General features: G+C 37.6%; 1 protein-coding gene across 2 annotated transcripts in view; it reads left to right on the top strand.

The window, feature by feature from the left end:
• Positions 1-23,603, top strand: part of LOC146457834 (plexin-A4-like) — a 52,279-nt gene extending 28,676 nt beyond the window's left edge. For both annotated transcript variants that reach the window (XM_085091502.1, XM_085091501.1), the window contains exons 14-41: positions 1,664-1,815; positions 2,857-2,962; positions 3,842-3,984; positions 4,386-4,571; positions 5,160-5,268; positions 5,899-6,108; positions 6,618-6,701; positions 7,414-7,488; positions 9,383-9,623; positions 10,199-10,341; positions 11,175-11,299; positions 11,677-11,736; positions 12,457-12,531; positions 12,616-12,682; positions 14,161-14,301; positions 14,458-14,568; positions 14,815-14,860; positions 15,432-15,535; positions 16,714-16,780; positions 17,118-17,230; positions 17,501-17,596; positions 18,290-18,459; positions 19,607-19,709; positions 19,790-19,834; positions 19,930-19,994; positions 20,698-20,773; positions 21,188-21,262; positions 22,053-23,603. In XM_085091502.1, the coding sequence (XP_084947628.1) occupies positions 1,664-1,815; positions 2,857-2,962; positions 3,842-3,984; positions 4,386-4,571; positions 5,160-5,268; positions 5,899-6,108; positions 6,618-6,701; positions 7,414-7,488; positions 9,383-9,623; positions 10,199-10,341; positions 11,175-11,299; positions 11,677-11,736; positions 12,457-12,531; positions 12,616-12,682; positions 14,161-14,301; positions 14,458-14,568; positions 14,815-14,860; positions 15,432-15,535; positions 16,714-16,780; positions 17,118-17,230; positions 17,501-17,596; positions 18,290-18,459; positions 19,607-19,709; positions 19,790-19,834; positions 19,930-19,994; positions 20,698-20,773; positions 21,188-21,262; positions 22,053-22,136 (3,072 nt within the window). In that variant the 3' untranslated portion in view covers positions 22,137-23,603. The remainder of the gene's footprint in view (positions 1-1,663; positions 1,816-2,856; positions 2,963-3,841; positions 3,985-4,385; positions 4,572-5,159; positions 5,269-5,898; positions 6,109-6,617; positions 6,702-7,413; positions 7,489-9,382; positions 9,624-10,198; positions 10,342-11,174; positions 11,300-11,676; positions 11,737-12,456; positions 12,532-12,615; positions 12,683-14,160; positions 14,302-14,457; positions 14,569-14,814; positions 14,861-15,431; positions 15,536-16,713; positions 16,781-17,117; positions 17,231-17,500; positions 17,597-18,289; positions 18,460-19,606; positions 19,710-19,789; positions 19,835-19,929; positions 19,995-20,697; positions 20,774-21,187; positions 21,263-22,052) is intronic.
• The last annotated feature ends 2,885 nt before the right edge of the window (positions 23,604-26,488 follow it).

Genomic DNA, 26,488 nt, shown 5'->3' with positions numbered 1-26,488 from the left:
TGTATTCTCTGAGACACTGATGTACTCACAATGCATACCTACACTGAATGCATTTCTGTAGCCTGTTTCCCATGTAACTTTTGACCATCGCTCACTTTATATTGTAACAATAGTAATCATTGACGATGCAATGTAAACTAACCTTTCACTTGCAATGTATGTAGCATCCCTCTTATTTCACTACTTTTCACCGCTATTGGTGATAGAAATTACCCTTCAAAAGGTTTCGGTTTGAAGCGTACTTGTAGTGAAAGTCAAGGAAGACTTTTTGATGGAACAAACCACAATTTTGGAAAAAACGTGTTGAGAAAAATGTGTATTATTCGCGTAAATGTTTTATTTATTTATTTATTTATTTATTTATTTATTTATTTCAATTTAATGGCACAAATACAAATAAATAAGATAAAAAAATATGAGCTGTAAGGATGATCTGCAAAAGAGTCAAGACCTCATACAAGGCAAATCTCCTGGGCCTGGTTGTTCAAAAGCCGATTAACGCTAATCCATGATGAAAAGTTAACTGAGATTTACATCTCTCTTATTAAAAGTGGTTTATTCAAACCTAATTTAAAGCTCATGTTAAATGCAAGTCTTAAGTCAAAACTGAGAGACAAAATCTTTGGAAGAATATTTGATGGTTAGTTATTAAACTCGAGTCAAAGTTCACGTTAATTCAGGATTAGTTTAATCGGACTTTGAACAACTGGGCCCTAATAACTAAAATGTCAATCTGCCTTAAAGAGGTGTGGAGGTTGGTCTGTGGTGGATTTTGTAGGCCTGTCTACAAAACGTTTCTCAACGCTATTGTTCAATATTGTAGCCATGGGATTTTTCCGATTTTTCTATATGATTGTTGTCCACATAAGTAAAGAATACTGATTTATCTGTAGTTAATCATAGGCGATTTTCGACTACTGTTGTTCCAGGTTTTAGTGGAAAGATTAAATTTTGTGCTCCAATAAAGCATTTGCTGGTAGGCATGAAGTGAACTGTGAATAGAATAGCTACTATGTGAGATGCTTGTAAACAGGTTGGCGATCTGTAGCAATGTAAAGCAAAAACTTTGGCCTGGATGATTGTAATTAATGTTGATAGACCTTTTGTGATGTATGCGAGCCAATGCATTACTCAGTTCTCACTGGCAAACCAGTATGAAAACTCAGTCATCGGTGAAATGATCAGATCCAGGGGGAACTTTCACGAGCAATCTGGTCGTGTGAAACACACTTTTGGCTTTTTTTATTCCCAACAGTCAACAGCCTATTCAGATAAATAAAGAACTTATAGACTATCAAATAACTGTTGTTATCCGTACATTAAAGCTCCTGTTAATCATGTTGAGTTAAAGTTTTCCAGCGTATTGGCAATTCTTTGTAATAAGCATGTACTAGCGGACCATCTTAAGGCAGCAGAAATGCATTTTTGTAGTAAAGGCTTTTGATTGTAGTTGTTACATATTGCATATAGTTTATTGTCACGCTCTATTCACCTCAAGTCACGCACACGCTTTCTATCGTGGCATCCTCTAAATGCATTAATATTGGTTATGCTCGTTGTCCCAATTGTGATAAAAATTGTGCTTCCTTTGCTCTGTGCTAATCTTTTTTTAGAGCAAAGTATCACTTGATAGAGTTTTATTTCATCTGTAACCACTTTGTAGGTGTGGCCTCTAGCTGGTCCTGTAGCTGGTGGGACAGAGGTTGAAATTCATGGTCATGACCTGGGAAAAGAATTTGCTGATATAAGCAACTCAGTTGTTGTAGCAGATTATCAATGCCGTCCAGATCAGAACAAATACCAACCTTCAAAGAGGTTAGTGCTTGTGAATGTTGCTCATACACATATTTGCACCAGATTCAATATTGTGCTTTTCTGTAGTAGCTTAACAGTGATAAGCTGTATTGTATGAATTCATAGTTTATTGGTGTAAAAAAGAGTACATGTATCTGCATGGCTTTTTGTTTTGACATTTTTGTTTTTATGAAATTATAAACTTGAATTCATGTGGTTTCTGTTCGTCACTGATAAAAAGTCTTAAGAAAACGTGAAGGAGAATTGCACCCTTTTGTTTTATATATACTTGTTTGTTAGATTCAGTTGGCTCAAATTGCTTACATACCTTTCTGCAATGTTTGAAAATTAGCAAAAAAAGAAATCTCTTTTGGGGCATCCAGTAGTACACAGATGGAACCTAGATTCACATTTAGTTCCTGTAATTCCCAAAATCAACTTTGAAAACCACCTCGATTTCCATGGGTTAAAGATTTCCAAAGGGCTTGAACGATGAGACAAGAGTGTGTGGTGGATGGTTATGAACTTAGTTGTTTATTGTGTCTTCTCAGGAAATCTATTTTGACTTGAGACCAAGTACTAAAAATTTCTCACGTATGATTAATTTTACTTCGTTTGAATGATGTTGATAGTAAAGTTCACTTGGTAAAGAGCAGTCAAGGAAACCTTGTCAATGTTCCTTACAGAGACGCCTCTGTTTACTTTATAAATTGATCTATTCTAGTTATTGTAAAGGATTTGAATGCATTCAACGTATGTTGGTGCTAATATGTAATACAAATAATGCTGCAATTGTATGTATGGGTTTATGGTACTCATCTGGTTTCTTGCAAAGCATTTAAGGAGAAAAGGTAATGGTACTCATCTGGTTTCTTGCAAAGCATTTAAGGAGAAAAGGATGAGCATCAGATTGAAATAATAATACTGCAGCTCAAAGGGTGACGTCTTTTGGTTGTCATACACCCATACCAATTACGTTTCAGTTGATCACAAGCAACAGAAATTATTTCATGAATTGTACAAAGTTCTTGAACTCTTGTTCTTTGTGTTTTTGTACTGTAGGATATTCTGCAATACATCAGCTAGTACTGGTCCTGTTAAGTCAGGTCGAGTTACTGTTACAGTCAGTAAAATCCAAGGAATATCAACGCAGATCTTCTATTACCAGGTCAGTACTATTCAGCATCACCCTATCCTTCGCAAATGGGGAAGGCTCTTCCTCCACAGTTCTCGTCCTTTTGCACAAGTAGTAATTACTCAGTGTTGATCGTTATTATCTGGTGCACTTAAAAAAGGATTTATTATTGGGAAGGGACTCCTTATTTTAGGTTTATTATACCAGTTGTGGCTCGGAGGGCAAAGGAAATGTAAAGTGGTAATTTATGGAGGCTTCTTAAAATGTTTGTTGCCAAAGATTCTACTGAAGGTGTAAAATCACATAATTTTTTTCACGAGCGAGCTTGGTCAAGTCTGCTTTTAGGTTTACTTGTTTGTTTGTTTGTTTGTTTTTTCTTGGTCTTGTACAGCAGGCATCCAGTTTTTCACTTGGCCAATAGAAGGCCCATTTACTCCTGCAGTTTTTGTAAATTTTTCTCCCATCAAACTTTTTTAATGCAGCATTTGTCGCAGTCAATTTAAATTTTGAATCATGTGTAAACTTGCGGCGATTTCAGTACAACTTATCATTTGAAGGAATTCTCAGAAAACGAACACTACAGTGATATCGTGCTGGAATCACAGCTGGCTTACACCTGCGGTTTGAAGTCGGAGCCTTGCACTACAATGGTTGCAGATGAAAGTTCATATGCAAAGTTTTAGATGCTGAGAACTAAATTTGCAGCGAGGAAATATTTTCAGTTTTCTTGGTGAAGTCGTGTGAGAGCTTTTTGGATCACTTTCCTTGACACAGTGGCGTGTGGGTTGGAAAGTTGATTTGCGTTGCATTCTTTGTTTTAGTTATAACAATTCTGGCTTTCTAGTTCATGATAGTTTCAATCAAAAGAGCACAAACAGACTTTCTTTGTCATCATCCATGCATTCATTACAGGACCCAGAACCCCAGGATTTCCATCCCAAGAAAGGCCCAAGATCTGGTGGAACAACTGTGACTGTCACTGGAAAAAAAATGAACACTGGAAGATACATCACTGTTCAAGTGGCTGGGCGAAGCTGCATAGTTGACAGGAGCAAGTGAGTGTTAACAATCAATTCTAGTGAAAACAACTGGGTTAATTATTGCACTTATCCACTCTCAACCCCGGACTAGGTTGGAAATGTGGGTATTTATGTCTTATTTGACGATTCTCTTTGCTCCTTGTATGTGGGAGTTTTGGGTGATTTGATGTCAAGTACCGCCGGTGAGAGGTTGACTTGACGTTTAATGACGGTATTCCTGGATCCCATTGATTCATGCCACACGTTTGACGTAAATGGATTGTGACAGTCTCGCCCATTTGAAGGCTGCTTTTTTTTACTTGTTTGTACATTATAGTCAGTTAATATTCAGTTGACTTTTTCACATTGAGAGTTTATATTTGATGGTAATGTATTTTATCATCAGGGGACTAATGATACGTCAATTGTTTTCACAGAGTTACAGATACTGGTGTACCATGTGTCACCAGTCGTATCTCAAACAGGAAAAGACGAATGGCAAACGGAAGCACAGGAGTCGTTATTTCATTCGATGGATTTACCCCCACTCCTCCTAAGGGCAGTTTTATTTACACCCCTGATCCCACCGTCACTGCTATTGAGCCTGACAGAGTATTTTTTGGGTAAGCTTCCTTGTCGATTACTTTTGTGTTGCTTATTAAGAGTGCATTCTTTTGGGGCTATTCTAGCTATTCTTATTCCGGTTTAGGAATAACGGAATACACGGAATTTCAATTTCGAAAAGAACGCTCCTAAAATCTGGAAGCGGAATACCCATGGCGGAGGTGACCTAAGAACTACTTTGTATGCGCGCGCGAGTAGCCGCGTAGGATTTCCCACCAAATTTCCCACGAGAATGCGTATTCTGTCTATTCCGAGTAAACCGTATTCCTTCCATTCTGTTCATTCTGCTATCGGGTAAGGAATGAACAGAATGATATTCCGTTCATTCGTTCAGCTCCTCAAAGAACACAAATACCGTCTATTCCAAGTATTCCTATTCCGGAATAGTCCCAAAAGAACGCACCCTAAGTATTCTTTATAGAATACCAAATAATCCTTGTTAATTTATTGTTTTATCAAAGTAACCAAAGTAAACTCTGTATCAAATAGAGAGAGCATGAAGATATGAGTAATGAAAAATGTTAAGTATGTGTGCCATTCAGCGAGAAGGTGAATTGTGGTGTTTCCTTTAAAATTCTGTTTTGCAGAGGGGGCCTTGAGTTACGGATTAGTGGTACCTACTTGGATACCATCCAGAAACCCCAGATTTACTTCAAATATCCTTCCAACAATGGTACTCTTGCTACTGAAAGTCGGGTAAGGACTAATAGTTTCCTTCCGAGCTAATTTTAGGATTGTGATTTTAAAGAACATAATTGTGATCTGCGAATTGTATTTATGACAGTTTGTATTGGATGTTTGAACTTTTATTAATAAGGTAAAACAGGAAGGTGTTGTTGTTGTTGTTTTCTCACCTCTTTCTGGTTTTTCTGACAATTTTTGTGATTCTAGCTAAATGACACATTCTTGTATGATAAGAAACTAAACAGGAGACAAAGAAACGTTGAACCTGTTAAAGGCCTTTGAAAAACATCTCAAATTTGTAAACCGAAATACTGTCCTTCCTAATCTCCTTCGTCTTCCTGTAACTGTCAAATAACCATATTAACAGATTGTAAACAACACAACGTAAATTTTTAGCGACTTGAATGAGTGATGTTTGACATTTGAGGACCTTACAACCCAGCATCCCAAGGGAAAGCAATCGGTGGTGTCATCTAAAAATCAATAATTATGTACGTTTGTATTTTTAACTTTTTTTTCTTTTTACTAATTGGGTGTGTTCAACCATGCATTCTGTACCACTAAACGCTTTCTCGCAGATTTACTTACTTTGTGTGCTTTTCAGCTTACCCATATTAATTTTCCCATTCATTTGTTTGCTAGGATTGTAGACCTGTCAGCAGCTCATTGATGATATGCCCCACACCAAAAGTTGCAGTTCTCAAAGGAAATGCAACCGAGGTGTTGGTTGGATTCTTCTTGGATGCCGTGAACTTACAGTCAAACTACACAAAGTTAACAATGATTCCTAATCCAGAGTTTAAACCTTTTGATGGTGTTCATGTGCTGAAGGGAGACAGTCTCATCCTCGAGGTATTGTTTATTTACTCTGCGTTTGATTTCTGGAACTAACGAGAAAAGAGTTGTTTGTGCTGATTTTAATGGATCTTAATTTGAGTTTTGATCCTTAAAAGCGTAAACAATTAACTAGAGCCAGAATACCGTGTGAACAGTCTAGTTGGGAATATGTGTTTGACTCCGCTCACAGTTTTCCTGCAGCATTTGAGGAGCCTTCTTACAGACTTGTTTAGTCGACAATCACTTTTGTGTGGGATTTACACAGACCGCTATTATATGCCTGTACTCCTATTCTGCAAAGCTCCTAAATTAATGCAGCCTTTTTAAAAGGGCTCTTTAACTGCATTAAGAAAATCTGGCTAGTATACGCCAGCATTGCATCTAAAGCAGCTGCAGACCATGTAGCTTAGTATACCGTGTATGGTCTCTTTATCAACATGCATATGAATCAATTCAGTGGCTGCTGGTCTTCATCAGTCATCAGAGACGATGTTGTGGCTCAGAATGACGTTTTTTATCACCAGGCTTCTAACTTGGAAGACTTCCTGAGAAAACAGATATATGTAACAGTTGGAGATCTTGCTTGCAACATAACTAGTGTTGATAAGGTAGGAACCAACAATGCTAGGTTATAGTCATGTTGCCATCAATTCAGTTGTGGTTGTTAAGATAACCAATAGAATTGTCTTTATTTATCCTTAGTAGTTTGGTAGGAATGTTTTGCTCCTCTTTTTGCAGTGGAATCTCATTAAATTCAAGTGGATACATTAACGTTGATGACGTCATAGGCTGTTGTCTTGATCTCATAAATAAAATACGGTGAATTCTCATTGTCGTGCTGTGGAATACATTAATTATAATAGGATGATGTCATGTTCTATTTTAGGCTAACGACAGGTTATAAACCAGTTGGACGGGTTTATCAATGATGTCATGTTCTTTTTTTTATCTTATGGTAGTCATGGTCGGTAAAACGGGTTTGACAGGGGAGATTATTGAGGAACAGCTAGGAAATCCCAGCTCTAAGGGCCCTAATTTGCAAGAGAAACGAAATCTGTAAGATTCTGATAGTTGCAGTAAAATGACGCATCAAATCACCCATTTCTTTCAAATTTCAGTTGCTGAAAAAACAAAATTTTCAATATTTGTTGTTTTGACCTTGATGCAGGTAAAAACCTTAAGACGACTTTTCAGCACATTTTCAGACAAGTCAATCACTTTAACAGTAGTAAATGTATGATTTAGCTATCGTAACTTTGTTGTTGCATTTGTGAAACTTCTTTTCTTTTGTCAAACAACGTTTGTTTATTTTGTTTACAGACTCAGCTGGTTTGTCTTGCACCTCCTGAGCAAAATCACCCATCAAAGCCAGCTAATGGACTTTATGCTGTTAAGGTACATTTCTTTGGTTCCTTCACAGGCTAATGTTGATAACGTAACTAGAGCTGGTCGCCTAAGAGAGCGATTGCAAGGAGAGCTTCGACTGTATTCTATACCGCTACGTTTATTTTTGCCTTCAAAAGTGTTGTAAACAGTAGTCCAATAAAGTTCATCTGTATTTAATAGATGATCTACGTATTTGTTTAATTTAACTTTCTTGTATATCCTTTATTTCTGTCTCATTTGAACGTCACTAAGACGCTACTTAGTCGTTTTACACCCTTTTTTGTAGTACGCTACTTAAATTGATATGAACCTAATTGTACCATTCTGCACTAAAATTGTTTAATACTGCAAAACTGGAAAACTACTATTAATAATTACAAAACGACGAATTTACGCTACTGTGACCATATAATACTGCGATGGCACTGCAATCAAAAAATATATCTGTACAATACTACCACTATGACAAGCACAAACGAACACCATAGCCGTGCAATGGTTACACAGCATGATCGCAAAACGATATAAACAGTTGCACATCATCAGTGACGTTACATTTCGTTACGTAAGGAGATGATACAAGTTATCACATATCATTCAAAGACGTTAAAAGTAGTTACACACTTCGTCACTTTATAAGGCATATAAAGTAGTAACATATTGTCACAAGGCTTTTGAAGTTTATCCATATTTTTGGCAAGCCGTATAATTAAACATTTCGTTGACAACGTTAAACGTTACAACTCTACACGTTGGTAAAAGACTTTAAAGTTAGTTACACAGCTTCACAAGTTGTCACATGTACTTTACCTACCGTTACAAGATGTTCAAAGTGGTTACATATTGACGCGATGTTTTATTTACGCATTTACACCAGCCATTAAAATTAGTGGCACATTGTCACAAAACGATAAAAAGATCCTCAAAATAAATAGACTATTTCCGAGTTGCTTTGAACCTCATTATGAAAGTGAGATTAAGTGCAAAGTTTTTGTTATGAAAATTAGTTTTCATTCATATGCAAACAAAACTAATTTTCATATGAAAAGTTTCGCACTTAGCCTCGCTTTCATAGTGAGGTTTACAGCAACTCGGAATGGCCTGTTCACGTCATCCAAAGACGTTGAAGCGGTCACACATTGTTTCAAACCGTACATGAAGTTAAACACTGTCTTGTCTTAGTGTCGTCCAAAAAAAGATTCTAGTATCCTTCGGACAAAGTATTGTTAAATTATAGTGTTATACGGTGAAGTGGAGTTAAATATTAAACTTAAAAGTATAGGACAACAAATCTACAACAGTGTTAGACTATTGTGTTGAAATGAAAACCGTGAAGTAGAATATTTGATAATCTACAGATACCATATGACTTTGAGAACAAGTAAACATGAACGTATGTGTAACATATTTCTTAACGGACATGGTTTTGGATCAATGCTCACACCCATTTCCCTTTTTGCCATTTTGGGCTGACGCGTTTCTCTTAATGTGCACCTTTTGACTTTTTGTTCCCCTGTATGTTGTATTTCTTGTTTGTTTTATTTCCTTAATTTTGAAAGAAGCAATTTTTTTACAAATCAATCCTTTATTGCAGGTTGAAGTTTGTAATTCTCAGTCTGCCTGTTTTTTGTTTTATTTATTTATTTATTTATTTATTTATTTATTTATTTATTTATTTATTTATTTATTTATTTATTTATTTATTTGTTTGGTTATTGGGTGGGGGGGGGGGGGGGTGTTCTAAATTCCAATTCGATCTGGAATGTGTCCCCAATTAGTGCTCTGTCCTAAATACAGTGACAACTTTAGTCTGTGACCAATTCTATCATTTGATACTAATATTAGAACAAGTGAGAAATCGTAGTTATGTATTGTTACAGAGAACCTGTTTTCAATTTGCCAGGTTGATGTTGGTGACTTAGAATTCCCAATTGGGATGCTCAAATATTACAAAGTAGAGAGCAAGGGTATTCCTCTTATGGTTTGGATTGGAGCTGGCGTTGGTGTTGCCGTAGTCGTCATCTTGGTCATCTGTGTTCTTTGCTGGTGTCGCCGCAGTCGTCGGAAGCAGAAGAAAAATTTTAAGAGTCTTGAGGTGCAGATGACAAATCTGGAGTCCAAGGTTGCTCGTGAATGCAGAGAAGGTGACCTATTTATCTTTTTTGAAAATAGGAAAGATAGACAGAAATTTTTGCCTTTATCAGACTGACGATTTTTAATGTACCGACAAAACTCTTCTGAAATTGCATTTTTTTTTTTTCAAGTTGCGCAAGGAGGCATGAACACAAACAATGCAATGTTTTAATGGGTTTCTGTTGTATTATTTAAGAAAGGCACAGATTTTGGCTACACTATTTGACAGAGCCATACTCTTTATCCCACTGCCTGGGTAATTTTACCCTTTGTGCGTTTCCGCATTACGTGCACATGAATTGTGCACATACACTGTGGAGAGGTGCTGGGTGCTACAATAGAGGGTTGATCTTATTGTTGGAACATTGGGGAAACGTGTCTTGCTCCCAAGCCTCCAAGCCTACCCAATCACTTGTCCACTTCATGTTATGCTTACCTGTGTTTGGCAAGTTGGTAACACATTGTGGTCGTGAGTCATATATAGTCGTATACATTCCTCTGCATATAATAATGGCCAGAAGTAGTCTCCATTTCTATTAACGAATACCGACATTTTGTCAAGATTATTTAACTTGTTTTGCTTTAGCTTTCGCTGAACTTCAGACTGATGTCACGGACTTGACTAGTGACTTGTCCACTTCTGGGATGCCATTTTTGGATTTCCAAACGTATGCTTTACATGTGCTGTTTCCTGGACTTGATGATCACCCAATTCTCCACAAGAACAAGGTAACTTTGTGCACACACAACACACAGGTTTCTTCTTTTGTGGATCATGAAGTGCTTACAACCAACGTCAAACTGGAGTAAACATCTCACAAGGGCAAGCTTGTGTGGTTTATGATTAACATGACTATGTAAAATATTTTAAGATTTACTGTAACTCTGTCATTTATTTTGGTCCCATGTGTAACTATGATAATACTTTGTTCCAATTACTTAACTGAGGGAGCCCATTCCTTATAAGCCCGGTGGCTTCCCTTGGGCTTCCTCGCCATTAGTGCTTAAATAATAAGTATTTCTTTCCTTGCCTTTGTACAACTTATGGCAAAACAATTAACTAAACTGAACTAAACAAAATCAAACCTTTATTTTGATTAAGGCCTAAACTGGAAGCGATTCATTGTTTTATCAAAGACGAATGTGTCTTTTCTTAGAATCTCCATGTATAAGTGTGGAGGGAATTCCTCGCATCTGGTTGAATTGGTGATTCATCATAGTAATGCTTATCACAAAATAAAGTTTCAACACCAACAAAATAAGTCCCTTTACTTTGAAATAGCTGTCGTTCAAAAAATGTGTGCAAGAGTAGACTGACACGACCAAAAACTTAATACAACTTTTGTGGTCCTTTTTCGCAAGCAGCGTCGGTCCACAGCGTTTTTCTGCTTTCTTTAACTGCTTTTCCTTTGTAGACGTCTGTTTCTAGTCCAAGCGGAGTAGTAGAATATGGTATCCAAGAAATTCATCTATCTATCTATTTAGTTAAATATGCTTGAATTATCCTAATTAGATCTCAACTCTAAGAGAGAAGGAGAATTATTGTTTATTGTGTCTGTTAGGGTGTTCTCACGGAAAACTGGGAGAAAGGTTTACGGCAGTTTTCTCAACTGATTTACAACAAAGAGTTCCTTTTGGTGTTTATTCGGACCCTGGAGTCGCAAAACACATTTCAGATGAAAGACAGGTTTGTAATTCATTAAATCCCACGTTGATATTGAGTGAGATCTTAAACGTGCTGTTATGATGATCAAGTTTGGAGCATCGTTTAAAGCAGTGGACCATAAAATCTATTTGTAGATCTCAGACTGCTTATCACTCAACTCAATGTGAACATGTAGTATACACCTCATTTTGTTATAGTTCAATATTTATCGAACTCAGGTCATTAATGTTTTCAAAGTTTGCCGTTTGGGTAATGAAACCAGATGCATTCAAAAGTCACCATCTGTTTTTGCAGTTTAATTGTTGGTTACCAGTGATTCTTCGTCAAACTTGTTTTTTAGTTATGTGATGCTTGTTCGTATGCAACAGCAATAATATAAACTATTTAAATTGTTGCAGGTGTAACGTTGCCTCCCTTTTGATGGTTGCTCTTCAAGCCAAAATGGAATATGCAACAGAGTGAGTTTCTCCTTCCCGGTTTGGCCACCTTTCTTATCGTCTACTGTATCATACAGTTCTAATCTCTGTATTTTTTACCCTTTTTTAATTAATTTTTTTTTAACCAAAGCCTATATATAACAAAGTAGCGTATTTCTAATCATAGTTTGCCCTGTGAATGAGAGTGAATGCCCTTCGAAAATGAAATGTGGCCATCACTTGACCGATGATGGATAACTCGGTCTGTGCTATAAAGCTTTAATGTTAAAACGTTTTTTAAAAATTCTTACAACACCTGTACCTCGACACACTTACATCAATTGCACAGGAAGAAAATCGGTTCAGCTTTGTGGTTTATTCTTCTTCAAACAGTAGTTTCAGGTACCGCCCTTGAGCCCTCTGACCAACAAGTCAACTTTTACTACGTTTGGTTGAACCAAAATTTCATAGATAAAGTCCGGTTTAAACGTCGCGTTCCACTCCAGACACCCGTCACACTGATTGGATGAGTGGAAGAAAGGAAAAGGGGGGAGGGTTGGGAGGGGAATAAAAGCTCCGCTGCCAATACAAAAACCGCTACAAACAGCGCTAAATCACACTAAAGAGCGCTCGAGGACGAGAGCACCACGCTACATGGTATCGATGACGTGCTATCTGAACCAAGACCCGCCGCGTAGCTCATGGCTGTTAACGTGATTAAATATTCATTTAACTGTATTGAAATGTTTTCTCTTTTGTCAGGATATTAAAGGACTTAACCTGTGAGTTGATACGTAAGTCAGTGGCCAAAAGTCATCCCAAACTGCTGCTTAGACGGTAAGTCGTGTCAGCACAATTGTTTCTCTGATACATTTCAGTATCAAACAAATATTGATAATAATTGTCTTTTTTCTTCTGCAGAACTGAGTCTGTTGCGGAAAAGATGCTCACCAATTGGCTCGCATTCTGTATGTACAATTTTCTTAAGGTTGGTACGAGTAAGCACGAGATTATTACGTTCATCGATGTTGAGTGAAGTCTAACTGTGTTATTGTAGACAATCGCGTCAGTTGATCTACCAGCCAATTGATGCATTTCTGTCAAGAGAAAGAACCTTTCCACTAATTCAATACTTTGACGATTTTTGAAAGCACGACGGCAGCGCCAACAAAATGAAAAGTCATGTTATCTAATCTACTTTGTTATTATCCCAACCCGTTCAACGTACACAATGTGAACGAATTATTCAGATTAGTAGCAACGGCGTTAAAGTCCAGAAAGAGAAAGAAAAATTCACCGTGGTATTCCCACGTTCTTTTAAAAACTTTGAATATGGTCATTGTCCTTGTCGTACTGTTTTCGTTGGGTCCCAAAGACTAGTAGGGCACTAGGTATGACCTAGCCGGTATTGTAGAGAACTAATCAGACAAAATTAAATGCGCAAGACATATCTGGGCACAGTCCACATCTATTAATTACTGATATGAGTACAATGGTGAATTGTTTTCAGAGAAAAACCATGAGCGCAACGCCAGCAAACACTTCACCGAAAGATTACATTCGCTTTCCTTCGATGACAATCTATCATCGGAAATCCAATCGATGACAATTAGTGAATTGTTGTCGATTGCTATTGAGCAGTCGATGACCAATCGATAATCACAAGCTTCAATCCTCTTATTGCTGTCGATTACCATTGATTGCCATCGATTATTATTGACTTTCGTTTGCTGTCAAGCTAATTGTTTTCGATCAATTTTTGATCAATAATTGATAGTTTTGTTCCGCTCGTGGTCGCGTACGTGTCTGGTGCTTTTTGCCCCTTCTTGTGCACAAATAACCCGGGAAACATTTGTGAACTTGTTTTGACTATCAGTACCAGGTTGTAGTCGCGGCCCTATGCCCCACTGGGGGCTCAAAGGACTAAGAGAGAGACCAGGTTGTAGTTAAAGGGTAGCACGAATGCGCATTTGCTGTTGACGTTGGCGAGCGCTTGTTTGCTCAGGAGAAGAAAGGAGATTGCGGGAATGCGTTGAAAGTGATCGATAAGATGCACTGTAATTTCTTTTGTAAAAGCATTTCTTTTTGGCCTTCAAAAAGATGTGCAAATTGATGACAACCGATGATGATCAGTAGCAATCGATTTTTTTTTCAAAGGTCATCGTCCCACTAATAATTAGTCATTACACGCTCTCTAGTGACGCGAACTTGGGCTGCCTGTGGTTTGAACAGGTTCAGAAGATTTACACTGCAAGGTTCATGGTGCATAAAGTTTTCCCTAATAACTATTTCGTCCTTGAGAACTGATTTTTTATTTTATTTTTTATTTTTTTACGCCAAAGGGCATAGTTTAATCTCAGTAAGTCATTTCTTTTACTTTTGTTTATTTTTCATACGTTGCCAATTTTTTTACCGTTTTTCTATCGAAGTGGATTTTGATCTGAACCATTTTTTTTTTTTTTTCAGAATGATGCTGGTGAGCCATTGTTCATGCTATTTAAAGCGGTAAAACAGCAGTCCGAGAAGGGTCCGGTAGATGCAGTTACCGGAGAGGCAAGGTACTCACTCAGTGAAGACAAACTCCTCAGACAGGCTGTCGACTTCAAGGTACACCGCACTGCTGTCATGTTTGGTGTTAATGTCTACGAGCTATCTTTTGAACATATTTTTTGGGTTGAAATCTTTGTCGAGATTATTTATTTGTATTTGTGTTTTTGTGTGTTGTTTTCGTATAATTTGATGTGTTGGTGCATTTGTTTTCAGACCCTGAATGTTACAGTCACTTTTGAAAGCAATCCTCCGGCAGCTGTCGTACTGCTTGATTGTGACACTATTACTCTGGCTAAGGAGAAGATTTTAGACGTCATATTCAAGGTTTGAAATAGCATAAATTAATATAGTAGTCATTAGAATTCCTTTGTGAAGCTAACTCACCATACAACACAGCGGCAGTGTTTGCTTATCAAAAAATAACGTTAATACTTTCTGGAAGTGTTACTGTCACCTCAGTTAAATCTGTTACAGTGCTTAAGGTTAGGCTTTACAGCAGGAAAACAGCAACGTTTTGTTTATAATTTATGTAATAAGGTAGTTGTACTAATCAAAGCGAATTCGTTCCAGAACTCTCCATTTTCAAGTCGGCCTGATAGAGACGATCTTCAACTTGGTGAGAAAGATAATTTTCACATGCATGTGTTTGCATGATGTAAAGGAGTAACATACAGAGCTGTCATTGTTAGGTCACAGCACACGTAATCAAGTGGTATTTTGCAAATGAAAATGATACACAGTTCAATTTTTCCTGTTATTTACTTATGTTAGGCAGGTATCTGTGGATAACTGACCAACAAAAAACCGTGTGTTACATGAACCGGACACACTGCGACATTCCAGATAAAAACATTCAACGGTGCTGGTTACCATCATCTTTGGTATGAACTAGCCTGAGTATTGCTCTCTCTTTCCATTAGGAAGGCCTGATACTCAGGTTAGGTATGAACTGAAAGGCTCTCTTAATCCAACAGCCCTGTGAGGAGGTTGGTTACAAGCATAATTCTGATGTTATTCGACAACAACAACATTGCTGCCAACATTGCTGCCAGTTAGGCTTGTCATTGAATTGATTATTAATCGCTTTCGGACGTTCCAGTAACTGAACTCAGCGGCAGTTGTTTAGTAGCAAAAGTGTGAAACTTAATGTGGACTTGTCTTGACGTCCGTGCCATGTTTCACTTCAGAATGGGATCAGAGTTCTGGAAGAGTTTTGTCTCTAAGAGATGACGATTCTCAATCAGTGATTGAAGGGGAATGGAGGAAGATAAATACACTGAGTCATTATAAGGTAAGAATTCTAATGATAGTTACACTCAGCTATGGTCTGTGTCAGTTTGCAAGCTTAACACTGCAGTGTGACTTGGCAAAATTTGCACTTTAAATGTTTGAATTACAAAAGTTAAAGAATTTCGGCTCAAATTATCAGATCGCGTACACTGCTGTTAATGTAGCGTAATGTAGCGTTTTCCCAGGTCTTGTAAAATCCGTTTGAACTGAATCCGAAGTTGGTTTTAATTTTTGAGCGGAATGTAGATTTTATCAAATCCGAAAGCAAAATTGATTTTCATGGCTTTCAAGACCTCTGTATCCTCTATTTCGGCATTTGATCATTCTTCAGGAATATGTCAGAGATGTATCTTAAATGTGAGACGAAAGAATCTTCTTTCTTCCAGACATATACAAAAACCTTAAGAATTTTTAGAAGCATTCAAAATCTGCCACGCTATTGTAATAGTTCTCACCCAAATTTTATCACGTTTATCGTGTTTTTAATTTTTATTCATATAACATCCTGGGCGCCGTTTCTATTAACATTCTTAAGCTGAAGAAGGTTGTAGCAAGAAGCGAAACGTCCATCTTGTATTTAAAAGCCAGTGTCAACATTTAAAGGGGAAGTATCATCGGTTTTTTTATATCTTTTGTTTAAAATGATGAAAAAAGACCTTGAATCAGCTGCCAAATAAATCTAGAATGACGAGAGAAAAGAAATCAACTCAATTCTTGAAAGGAACAACTCGTGATCTGTTCTAGCGCATTTTGGAAACGAAAATGCGAGAACTTGAAAAACATTAGCCTAACATTTTTCAAGTTTCAATCCATACCGGCCTACTCTGTCTCTGGCCAGAGGCACTAATCGACAGTTTTATTGCACTGGGGTGATAATTTATTTTAAACTTGACAATTATTTCGTTGTTTCTGCTAACAGACAAACATTTTTGGGTTTTGAAATGATAGCAAATTTTCAAATTTGTTTTGTCTACTTACTTATGTAAATTTTCTTCATTTTCTTGATAATGATGGTAGGATGTCATTGAAACGTTGAAATCTTTCCGCGTTAGTTTTTCTGCTTAACTTCCCCTTTAATACAGAATTTTTAACCATGCCTGGCTTCAGTCCACATATTTTTGACTTTATCGAGCTTATTACTTTGTAAAAGTAATTTCTGTTACATTTTGTATTTTGTAGGTGACAGACAATGCTACGCTGAGACTTGTCACAGGACAAAGATATTTTTATAGTTCAACAGACTCTGGTAAGAACATCACTAATTTCTTATTGCTCTATTTATTAATTATCTATACAAGTCAAAATAAAAGGATACCTTCTGGGAATGTAAGGATTGTGTGGAGTGCTAACATTTATTAGCATAAACCAAGCCGTCGGCGTGGTAGTGTTTTTCGCGTTCTCTCAGTGATTGGCTGCTACTGACCTACCGGCGTTGTCGTGGATTCCGCGCCCGAATATTCTGGCCGTATTTTCGCACCAAATAGAGGTTATTATTAATTTAATCCTTAACGTTTGTGGAAAGTTTGTGGTGTGGGTACATCTTATTTAACTTCCGTGATTATATGCTGCTTCTTTCATTCCAGAATTAAATAAAAAGAACGCATTACGCGTAGGCTTTAGTCCTGGAGCAAGCTATAGTCCTTTGGCAGTTTTAAACCCAGACGGACCAGAAGAGGGTGGAAGGCTTTGGCATCTGGTAAGAGTTGCACTTGTTACTGATTAGACTTGAATATTTTGCTATGGTAATCTAAATTAAATTATTATTATTATTATTATTATTATTATTATTATTATTATTATTATTATTATTATTATTATTATTATTATTATTATTATTATTATTATTATTATTATTATTATTATTATTATTATTATTATCATGGAATTTTTGTCATTATTGTACTGTTAAGAATCTTATCAGTGCCGAAGTATATTCCTTTACAGTTTATATTGTTTATAATTACAGGTTAAACAATTGGATTACCCCACTGATAGGGCTGAAGACGACCGCAACAGCAAATTTCTATCAGAAATTTATTTAACACGACTCTTAAAAACTAAGGTAGGTTATTAAGGTTTTAGTGCAAAGTTTCAAGGAACTGTGCATAATGTCAAATAGAAGAAAGATCCTTGCAGTTGCTACGCATCTTTTAAAAGCAGTTGCGAAAAGAAAGCCTTAAAAAAAATCAAGCTTGAAAGGGATTCGAACCCATGACCTCTGCGATGCCGGTGCAGAGGTCATGGGTTCGAATCCCGTACAAGCCTGAATTTGTTTAAGGCTTTCTTTCCGCAACTGCTTAAGTTGCATACCAACTACGAGGATCTTCTTTCTTCTATTTGATCTTTCATCCGCAAAATACACGTTTCATATATTTATATTCATTTGTACATAATGTATTGTATTATAAGTACTATAAAACATCTAGACCACTATACGCCAACCAACAAGTTAGAGCGTTTACAACTCTCAAACAAGTTGAAACGTAATTTACTTCAAACGATCTAACATAGATATTAGAAATCAAAAGTAGTTGTTTTCCATCCAGTTTCGCCCCCCTTTTCCCTGCAGTCAGGTTAAGCGGTTTGTTAGTGTCATTAAGCATTTGCTTCTTGCTTGGTTTAATTAGCTATCAAATGTCCCGATAATAATTGCAGTCTACATTAGCCAACTTCGTATTATCCAGTCCTTCTTCCTCTTTTTTAACGCACCAAGTATTATAAGACGGAATAACACATGTAAACTTGCCACTCGCAGGGAGCCCTACAGAAGTTTGTGGACCGCCTGTTCCACACTGTTTTCATGAGGTACAGGCGCGGCTCCAGTTTGCCTCCAGTTGTCAAGTTTTTGTTTGATCTCCTTGATGCACAAGCCAAGGAGTTGAACTTGAGTGACGCTGAAGTTTTACATACCTGGAAAAGCAACAGGTAACTGCAGCACAAGCATACCGGCTCCAACATTGTGTTGAGTATAAAATGCCCTCACAGCCATGGTAGCAACTTAAAACGAAATCCTTCGTGGCCTTATTTACCCTCCACCTCATCCCATATCATCAATGTGACACCGTGGGCACTCCGTTCTGTCGAACTGCGTACGGAAAACACCATATTAACAGCCGAGTGCTACTATGACGAAATTCGCGTCTTTCTAATCGAAGCCATTTTAAAACATAAACAAGTATTCTGGACGAGAAGAAGAAGAATGCTGTTTACTATTTTCAAATATCTCTTTTTGTTCCAGAGATATATGCAAGTTTTTAGAATATGCAAATTAGCCAAGTGATGGCGTCATAAACTCAACCGAATTTTGATCAAATATTATGAAAATAGATATCTCAGCCAATTTGTATCAGAAATGCTTGATTCTTTGCAGTGACATTGTTCTAGGTGCGCTCCACAATATGAGCTTGTCAGTTTTGAACTTAAACATCTCCGGAACCAATGCAGATATTTAGAAATGGTCAACGGCGTTTTTAATCTTTCCTATAATTCTATGTGATAAACCTTAAAGTTCAAGAGGTAAAAATTTGATCATAGTAGCACTTTAAGCTTCTAAATTGGCCGCGGATATTCAACTGTTTGAATTCCGTGTTTTGTATTTACATGGTAAGTGTAAATGCTTATTAAGTAAAGGGAACTGGATTGGTGGAAAAGGGACTGGGGAAACGAGTAACATTTTGGCCTTAAAATTAAAATTACTGGAAATTGTTTTCAGCCTTTTGCTATATAGACTGGATATCAAAAATTAGTTGCGTATTTATTTTTTAAGCCTAATACTTATCTAAAGCAATTAAAACAAAAAGAAAAGTAGTTTTTTGGCTGATTTTGATAACAAAAAAATCGCTGATTTTTGCGTGAGGAAGTCGTTTAGCGGAATCAATTGGTAGTTGTTTGGTTGTGTGAAACGAGCCAAAACACCATGAGTGGTTTAGGAAATGGAATCGTATTCCCTGAACTTGCGAGCTGGTAATTCTATTTCCCGACACCTTTAAGTAATCTGTCTGAAGTGGTTTGGTCACATTTCAATCAATAGGTGGTCCTTCATGCTTACCTTTACATTTTTATTATTTTTCAGTTTACCTCTGAGGTTCTGGATTAACATAATTAAGAATCCAAACTTCATATTTGATGTTTGCAAGTCCGCCATTGTTGATTCCTGTCTGTCTGTTGTAGCTCAGGTTAGTTCCTATGTTTCTTAAGTTCCTTTTAACCAGGCTTAACTACATGAGATGAAGAATCAATTTGCCTTTCTTTACAGCTGTTCATGGATTCCTGTTCTGTTTCTGAGCACGTTCTGGGCAAGGTAAGATGCCGTCGTTTGTATTTGGTAAAATTGCATTGACTGTTCAGAATTTTTCACCCTACTATACAATGAAAACATTTCCTCTATGTACACAGGATTCACCATCAAATAAACTGCTTTACGCAAGAGAAATTCCTGGATATCGCCAAGAAGTTGAAAGGTAATTTCATTCACTAAATGTGATAAAACGTTTCACTGATATTGATTCAATATCCACCATTTAACCGTTACACTATTTTGTCGCAACAAGAACGCTTACGGTAAAAGCTCTTTTTCAGCCTCTCCCACCCCCAAGTCATTGTAATGATTGTTGTGGTGAGAATGATTTTTTTTTCGTTGAGTGACACAGGCATACTCGGAAAAAATCCGAGTGCTCCTATCAGGAGTCGAACCTAAGGCCTTCCGATTACTAGTTCGGATGCTCTACCACTGAGCTATAGGAGACTCGTGGGAGCTAAGTCCGTTAAACTTGGTTCATGGGACAAACATCATGCATACTGCTAGGATTGGAATGTCATGTGTGGGCATATGCGCACACTATCCATGACGGGTTTTTCCCTAATATGGACCACAGGGCTTGTTCAGTGAAGGATTTATTATTATGGCGCGTTACAAAGAGGATAGTCAAGTACAGAAATATTTTTCCATGCCACTTTTACAAACGTTCCGTCAATCTTACAGATAAAACGTCTAAGAAAAGGTGGGACTTAACACAAAACAGTTTTCTTTTGAACGCGAGTGCAACAGTTTGTAAGCGATCCATTTCAGTAACCCTCAGGCAACCAATCAGAAGAGATAAATTCAGCAACGTAATAAAGTGCAATAATGACATTGCTTTATGTGTTTTTGTCGTATTTAAACAGGTTTTACGCTGATATACAAGCGTCGCCTGCACCCACACCACAAGAATTATCCAAGTTCCTCAATGATTTGTCCACGGTACGTTACTGTCTATTCCATCTAGAGTATTTATGTTTAATAACAAGCTTTACCCATCTTAAGATAAATATACAATGGAATTACATTTAAACTAAAGTTAAAAATATACAATTTATTAATCATAAACAAAAAATCATATACAATTTATTAATCATAAACAAAAAAGCCTTGCGGCCCGCGCCATTAAAAGAGTTTGCATGTCTTTGGGTTCTTGAGCTTGTTATTGTTACTGGGCCTGGTACCGATCTCAAGTTATAGCTGTAACTAGTATTTGGCTTTGTAACATATCTGGCTCAAACATTTGGGTTTGTAATAAAACAAGCACTTGCTAATGCCTCTGATATTGCCTCTGATATATGATTATGATAGTTGGGTTGATAACTTGGAATGTTTTGTTTCCTTTTGATTGTTCAGGAGCATGGGCACGAGTTTAATGGTGATCATGCGCTTCAGGAGCTGTATGATTACGTTAAAAGATATCAGGACCAGGTAGGGACCACGTGACAGAACATGTTTAACATTTATTACCAAACAGTTTAAAGAAAACAAAAAGGATTAGGGTCTGAGGGTGCCTGTTTAATATCTGTTTCACTGTTTAGACGGTGGTTTCGCATAAGCCGTGAAACAAAATCAACCTAAGTTATTGTTAAATAGTCAAAAGTAAACAAAAAAGAACAACGAAAGTAGTGTGTCAGGATAGTGCCTAATTTCTTAACGACTCTAGCGATACTGTATTGCAGTAAATCATTACTAGCCTTTGAAGTCAGGAGGAGACAGCTGGGCCATTTGTTTGGTTCAGTGGTTGATCTTGTATTTTGGATCCTTACTCTCTGACGGGACTTCAACACCACGCTATGTAAACAGCGTAATGATCATTCTCTTTACAGTTCGATTTCTTAAATGTGCATGCACACAAACTGTGAGTCTAATGTGTGACCAGTTTGTAGTTTTCGAAATGTAAGGGAATGTGTGGGAATACCGAAAGGCTCATATTAGCGCATGGAATATTAGCATTTAAGCTCGCAAGAAACGTGCACTTACCTCAGTCGTTTTGTTCTGTCGTCATTCTGGCTCAAAACGGTGAAGTTTTAGCGATTTGAAGAGTTTTACATGGCCTTCTCCACTTTGTACGTACAGTAGGCCCCGTTAAACATGTTTGGGCCAAAGTACATTTTAATGAAGTTTTTTAGTTCAGTTTCTGTTGCGTGTTATAACTGGGAATTCATGTTGTTGATGTTATTTCCCGCATATGTTAACTGATCCGTTGTTCTTTCTTCAGCTGCAGGATGCCCTTGAGGAATCCGAATTGTCGTCATTGGCCTCTAAGCTTGAGCACGTGATTGCGACCATTTCAGATGACTGATGCCTAACGAGTTTCTCCGCTTTGTTCTTGAAGTGGCCTTGATTTAAACTTTTAATGACGGCGTTAAACGTATTCGCCGAGTATGTTGTGTATGGCGTAGGCCAGTAGTTAACATCAGATTAACACTAAGAAGAGAATTCTAAATAAAAGCCCCTGTCCAAAACAAAACATCTGAGACGCTAACTTTAGGCCCATGTACTGTTACCTGGTTGAAGTTGTTAGCTTAGTGAAAACAAGACCTCACTGGAAATATGCCCCTAACAAAGTTCTTTGGACAAATATAGGGCGAGGGCGTATAGTCGGGATTTAATGGTAATTCATTTGTCATCTACATATTTGTAAAATTAAAACAGAACCTTTTCCAAACCCATGTATGGGTCTCGGCTTTATTTATTCCCGTTCTTATTTACAACTGCAAGTTTTTTTTTTTATTACTATTTTAATGTTTAGTTGAGTTATACTATTCAAGAGAACATACCAGGAAGTTTGACTATCAAACGTTGAAGCGGTGTTGGATGTACATATCGTTTTGTTGATTGATTATTAAGGGAACCTCAACTCTTACAACAAATTTTCAAGCTTAGTTTAAAAAGTGGTAATAGCATTTTAGCGTTCTAAAACTTGGATATGATTATCGCCTAATGTATTGTCCTCGTTTAAATATCACGCGCGCCGCCATCTTGGATTTTATGACTAAACTTTGAAATTTAGACACTATTTCCAACGATTTGACGTTAATTTGTTGTAAGGGTGGGAGTTTTCTTCAGCAATCAGAAAAACCTTCATTGTTGCTTTTTATGTCGATAGCTAAGTTTCTTTCTTCTTTTCTGTTTTTGGAGAACCTTTTTTGGTTGACAATGATGTTGGTCAGGACTAGTACGACCTCTAGAATTATAAAGGTGGATTTTTTAAAATAAATATATATCTTTATTTAAGGTAAAATGCGATCTTGCCCTGACGTGTTGACATAATTAGTCTGAAAGAACTGATGTGGTTCAAGGAGTTTCACCCCCTAAATAAACAAAACCATTCTATACAACCGGAATTATTCCGAACTCTGACATTGTCAACATGGATTGGAGACGAAGGGGACCAGCACAACGACAGCAAATTCATTCATAGCACTACTGTGTGCCTCAAGAATGAATTTGTTTTCTTTCATGTGATTTGGCTCGGTGTGTCAACGAATTCAGACCATAATTTTAACTTGTAAGAGTAACCTAGGGCTGTAAAAGTTGATTTTCCAATTAAAACGTCGTAAGTTTAAAAAGAAGCTCAAAATTACATCGTACCCGTTTAAATGTAACTGCAATCCAGCAAAAGGTTAGCCAGTTTTCTTTTTGTTTTTGTTGTTGTTTTGTTTTTTTCCCATTGGCTGCCCTTGAGCATTTTTAAGTCATAGTGTGTAATATAAAGCAATAATCAGTCAGGGATGCAGTTTCTAATAAAGTATAGATTTGAAGAATATTTGGTGGCTAGTGGTAATTTTGTCTGGCATTTCAGGGTAACATTATTTTGTACTTAGACTATGAGTAGTTTGTGTGGAAGGCTATGAACCAGGACTAGCTTTGGAAAAAAGCGGCTGGAGGCAATTAAGAAATGCCCTATCAACAAGTTTTAAAACGGGGAAAGTTTGCTACTGAGAATAAATCATTTGCGGTGGTGCTGCAGCGACAAACATGAAGGCGGGTCACAGAAATAAGAAAACGGAAAAGTTCAGTTTTGTAGTATAAGCAAAGCAAAAAAACTAACATTCGATACAGAGAACAAAATACGCTTGGAGTAATCCCCTATTTTTCTTTCTCCTTCAAAGCTTTCGTTTGCGTCCAGGTAAATCTAATTTTGAAATGGTTTTGCATCAGTGGTGCGTGTCACGGAACTTTCGATTACATTTCGGGCGCGAGAAACTATTCATTATTTTAACATCTTTTAAAAGCTATACGTTGAAATCGTTTCAATTTCTCAGTGTCCCAAAGGGGGGTAGCCGGAGACCGGGAGCCCTAAAATTTTCTCTACGGAACCCGGAGCCCCATTATTTCACTGCTTGGAACCCTAATACAATTTTGCTGTACCCAGCCTAGAGCCCTAAAAACATTTGCCGCAGAGCCCGGAGACCAAAGCACTGAAATTCGCACATTCTTGCACACACATACATGTATCGTGCTCCGTTTGTTGATCAGTGGTAACCGGAACAGAGTAGACTAAAGGCTGATTAACATTTATTTTGCCCACTGTACTGTGATGATATTCCTTTTGTGCTCTGGGCGAAGTTACTGTCTTTGACATGCTTTCTGGCTCTTCTTGATCTTCTTGTTGAAACTAGCTCCGGTTCGGTCTTTGGTCGCTTTTGGTCATCTTGCACCATTACATGTAATTGACTTTTTGTGGGCATCATAGCACATCAGCCTTCAGGTTGCGAGCGTAGTCGAGTGGTTGGGGCGCCGGACTTGAAATCCGGAGGTCCCGGGTTCAAGTCCCGCTCTGACCGCCAGCTGGAATTGTTTCTCGGTAGCCGCGAGGCCGCGCTTGTAAATAGGCAGCTGGTCTGCCTCCTGCCAGTTGGGATTTTTAACTATGTTATTTTCAACTTAAATTACTTATTTTTGAAGTTTAATGCTCGGCCCCACAAGCACTTGTGCTATAAACACTGCCGAGGGTAAAGAAAGGTTATTTATTTTATTTTTTATTTTAAATAAAACTATCAAAACTATCAATTTTTTTTTAATCAAAACTATCTAAATAGGCAATGCCATACTCTAAAAATCCTTGCGATACTACAGTGGCGTTCTTGATGCCAGAATCTGTGAAATGGAGGGCAGTAAATCCTCCGAGTACCTAGTCAAGACATCCTCTTCCAATCTTATGATAAAGGAGAAAACGACCAGGATTTGGTGACCAGTCCTTTCGGTGATAGCCATGTGCAATGCCCTTTTTTTGCAACTGCAGAGTGGTCTCCTGCTCGTGATTTTTATTTCTCTGGTGTCTGACATTCTCTTCTTAGAGTGAAGATAGTAAGGCATCGTCTTGGAGTTGAGATGAATTAAAGAGTTCTGTAGAACTATTCTCCTCCTCGTATGCATTCACAGGTAGTGTGCCCGGCCGGTCTTTTGTACTCATGTTTCGAACACTCTGCTGACGAACATTTTGCCCATCATTTTGTTGCCGCCACTCTCTCATCTTGAGCAACATCTGTTGTTGAAAGCTTGCATTTTGTTAACTTTGGCATCTTTGGTCTTTGGTAAGTCTGCAAAGCTAATCCTCTCACTCGCGCTATCCTCCCGCGGTTGACCTGAAGAGAGCTTGCTCGCTGGCTAGGCATAGGGCGAAAAAAAAAAAAATCGGCGTAAGAGCCTGTTCACAGACTAGTTTGTGAAGACATAGTGCCATGTGGGGCACTTGGTTGCCCTGGAATGCTCAAGCTTCCTTAACACAGGTGAGATGAAATGCATGCACCGACCACAAACGAACTAAAGGAAATGAACGATGCATGTTATTTATGTTATATTATTTTATGCACCTTAATTTACGTCATTGTTTATTAAAGTCACAGTATTTTACAGCATTTTTTAAGCACTATTTTTAAGCGGAGATGGTTTGTATCTAATAGATTTGACCTCACCTCTTATGTCAGCTCCTCTCTGCAGTGCACACCAGATATAGGGCTGCTATCACCAAAGCAGCATGGCTGGTAGTAAAGGCAAAGTTTTTGCATGATATAGTGTCCGCTCAGTTGAAGATGAAATTCCCGATGAACTTAATTATAAATGTTGACCAAACGCCGTCTAAATTCGTACTGATAACATCACGATGGCAGAGAAGAGTTCAAAGCATGTAAACAGGAAAGGAAGTACTGACAAACGTGGAATTACTGTTACTTTGGCGGAAACGCTAAGCGGACAGATATTACCATTCCAACTCATCTACACTGGTAAGGCGAGCCGGTCACTGCCGAATGTCGAATTTCCAGCAGGGTTTTCTTTGCGTTACAATGAGAAGCACTGGAGTAACAAAGCTGAGACGATGGCTCGGTTAAAGAAAATCATTTACCCGTATATCACCAAAGTCAAAGAGGAGTTAGGCCTCCCTGAAAGTCGGAACTGGGGCATTGCTAGTATGGGATGCGTTCAAGGCAATTAATCTTGAGGAAAAATGAAGGTTGTTGTTGTTGGCACAGATAAAGTCATGCGCGAACTGGAAAGTTAAGGCTGAACATAAAGGTTGTCACAGAACATGACACATTTGTTGCAGCCTTTGGACCTAACAACTAACGCATCTGTCAAGAAGATAGAGAAGCGTGGTTTTAGTGACTATTTTACATCCACTATCACTGAAATATTCGGGAAAGACCAGCA

The sequence above is a fragment of the Pavona decussata genome, unplaced genomic scaffold, assembly GCF_977016875.1.
Source record: "Pavona decussata unplaced genomic scaffold, jaPavDecu1.1 SCAFFOLD_237, whole genome shotgun sequence".
In the NCBI taxonomy this organism is placed as follows: Eukaryota; Metazoa; Cnidaria; class Anthozoa; order Scleractinia; family Agariciidae; genus Pavona; species Pavona decussata.
The sequence above is the reverse complement of the archived record's forward strand: the minus strand, read 5'-3'. Positions and strand labels throughout refer to the sequence as shown.